Source organism: Echinops telfairi, unplaced genomic scaffold (assembly GCF_000313985.2).
Source record: "Echinops telfairi isolate 266 unplaced genomic scaffold, ASM31398v2 ScPeMD7_8;HRSCAF=38, whole genome shotgun sequence".
Taxonomy (NCBI): Eukaryota; Metazoa; Chordata; class Mammalia; order Afrosoricida; family Tenrecidae; genus Echinops; species Echinops telfairi.
Genome location: NW_022103905.1, coordinates 1,260,648 through 1,262,864, shown reverse-complemented (window position 1 = coordinate 1,262,864; position 2,217 = coordinate 1,260,648). Strand labels below are relative to the sequence as shown.

Below are 2,217 nucleotides of genomic sequence, written 5' to 3'. Positions count from 1 at the left end.
GGGGGTTGAATGACCCTTTCACAGGGGTCACCCGATTCATAACAGTAGCAAAATTACAGTTATAAAGTAGCAACAAAATGAGTAACCTGTATTAAAGGATCGCTGCATTAGGAAGGTTGAGAAGCACTGCTCTAAAGGATGTATGGAGAAGCCAGACTGCACACTGGCATCTGCATCCTGTAGAGCAGGGGTAGCAAACAGCCGCTCGAGAGCCTTCTGTGCTCTTTTGGTTCATGTGAAGTAAAGTAAAATTGAAAATGAAAACAAAACTATCATATTGTTTCATTTATAATATAACTAAATTTTCCTTTTTAAGAATACATTTATGGTTCTTGAATGATTTTTAAATTGATGTGATGGACAGGATTTGCTTTTCCATATCAAAAGTTTGCCGACCCCTGCGGTAGAGCTTTGTTTCCCAACGTGTGATACTGCCCCATGGGGGGTTCTGGAATGATCCAACGGGTTTGCAAAAGCAGATACCTATACTCTATCCTAGATTATGGGCTGTAGAACAAAATTTTCATTCCCAGGGAATACTGAGTAATTTTTTTTTGAAAAGGCCAAATAAGTTTGAGAACCTATGAAGTAGAGCCATCCGCAGTTTTTGCTGGCTGTATTTAAAATACAGCAGAATAATTCTAGCCCTTTTCAGAGCTTTCAAATACAGTTTCAAATATATATATTGTCTGCCTGAGAATCTTAAAATGCTCCCCAAGTAGGGATATTAAATATTTCTCTTTCTTTTGAAATAATAGGTATATCCTGATCAGCAAGCCCACATTATGGACAGAAAGATTAAGAATGCAGTTCCTTGAAGGTTTTCGATCTTTTTTGAAGATTCTTACCTGCATGCAGGTATTACAGTTTTTCTGTATATTAGTGAAATTCATTTAAACAATTTTAACTCTATCTTCATGTTTTATGAATTATTACTTTCCTGTATGTGTTGTTTTGAATTTTTTTTTATTAAAAGATCATTTTATTGGGGACTCGTACAACTCTTGTTGCAATTGATTGCTTCAGGCTTGTTTGTACATATGTTGCCTTCATTCATTTCTAGACATTTACTTTCTTTTGAGCTGTTGGTATCAGTCCTCATTTACTCCCCCCTCCCCCCTACCGCATATGTATTTCTTTTAAGAGCATGGTTTAATTAAACACTTGAATGTTTTATTTCTATGAGAATGAATACCCACCTAATAAAGTGGAAATAAATCTTAGAAGTAATATAAGACTACTACTGCTAATGTTTATTTAGTGTATTCCATGTGATAGATAATGAAGTTAGTAGTTTACATGCATTATGTCTTTTGAGTCTCACCAATCTTATGGAGTACTATTACTGTTGTTTTACATAAAAGGGAATTGAAACAGTAATTTGCACAATCACACAGCTCACAAGTGGCAGCGCTGGGATTTGAACTTAAGTATTTTTCCTTTTTTTTAGGGTTCCAAGAATATTTTGTTTATTATTTCTTTTTATTAACAGTTTTATTAGCACTTAATCCACATGTTATACAATATAATTCATTCATATCAAGACACCACATTTAATTCTAGAATATTTTCTTCCTGGTACTTATTGCTATTCATGTAATTATTTTTTGAACTTAAGTATAAAAACCATGCTTTAATGCTGCTTATATTTGAATATGAATCCTGACAATTTTGATATTCCTGTAGAAGAACAAAGAGAGGGCCAAGACAGGTACATGCTGACCATCCTTTCCTTGCAGGGAATGGAAGAAATCAGAAGACAAGTTGGGCAACACATTGAAGTGGATCCTGACTGGGAGGCTGCTATTGCTATACAAATGCAATTGAAGAATATTTTACTCATGTTCCAAGAGTGGTGTGCTTGTGATGTAAGTAAAATTTGTTAATTGAACCTGGGCACTGCCAGATAGGCAGTGGATTGCTAACCACAAGATTAGCAGTTCAAACCCACCAGCCACTGCACCGGATAAAGATGAGGCCATCTCTTTTTTTTTTTTTTTTTAAGAGCAATTAATGATTGCGCCACTCATGACACTGAATGGCTATGTGTAATCAACAGAACAAAAGTAAACATCTTTCTGGAATTCTCTGTTTCCAAACCAAATCCACCTGATGTCAGCAATGATAACTCTTGTTCCATGTTCTCTTCTGAATTTGGCTTGAATTTCTGGCAGCTCCCAGGCAATGGATTGCTGTAACCATTGCTGAATGGCCATC

The 2,217-nt window shown here is 35.5% G+C and overlaps 1 protein-coding gene across 1 annotated transcript in view; it reads left to right on the top strand.

Annotated features, from left to right (window-relative positions):
• The window catches only part of UBR1 (ubiquitin protein ligase E3 component n-recognin 1), a 154,738-nt gene that overhangs the window by 58,699 nt on the left and 93,822 nt on the right, over positions 1–2,217 (top strand). Inside the window, exons 13-14 of the mRNA XM_004709383.2 lie at positions 759–858; positions 1,740–1,868. Of these exons, the coding sequence (XP_004709440.1) occupies positions 759–858; positions 1,740–1,868 (229 nt within the window). The remainder of the gene's footprint in view (positions 1–758; positions 859–1,739; positions 1,869–2,217) is intronic.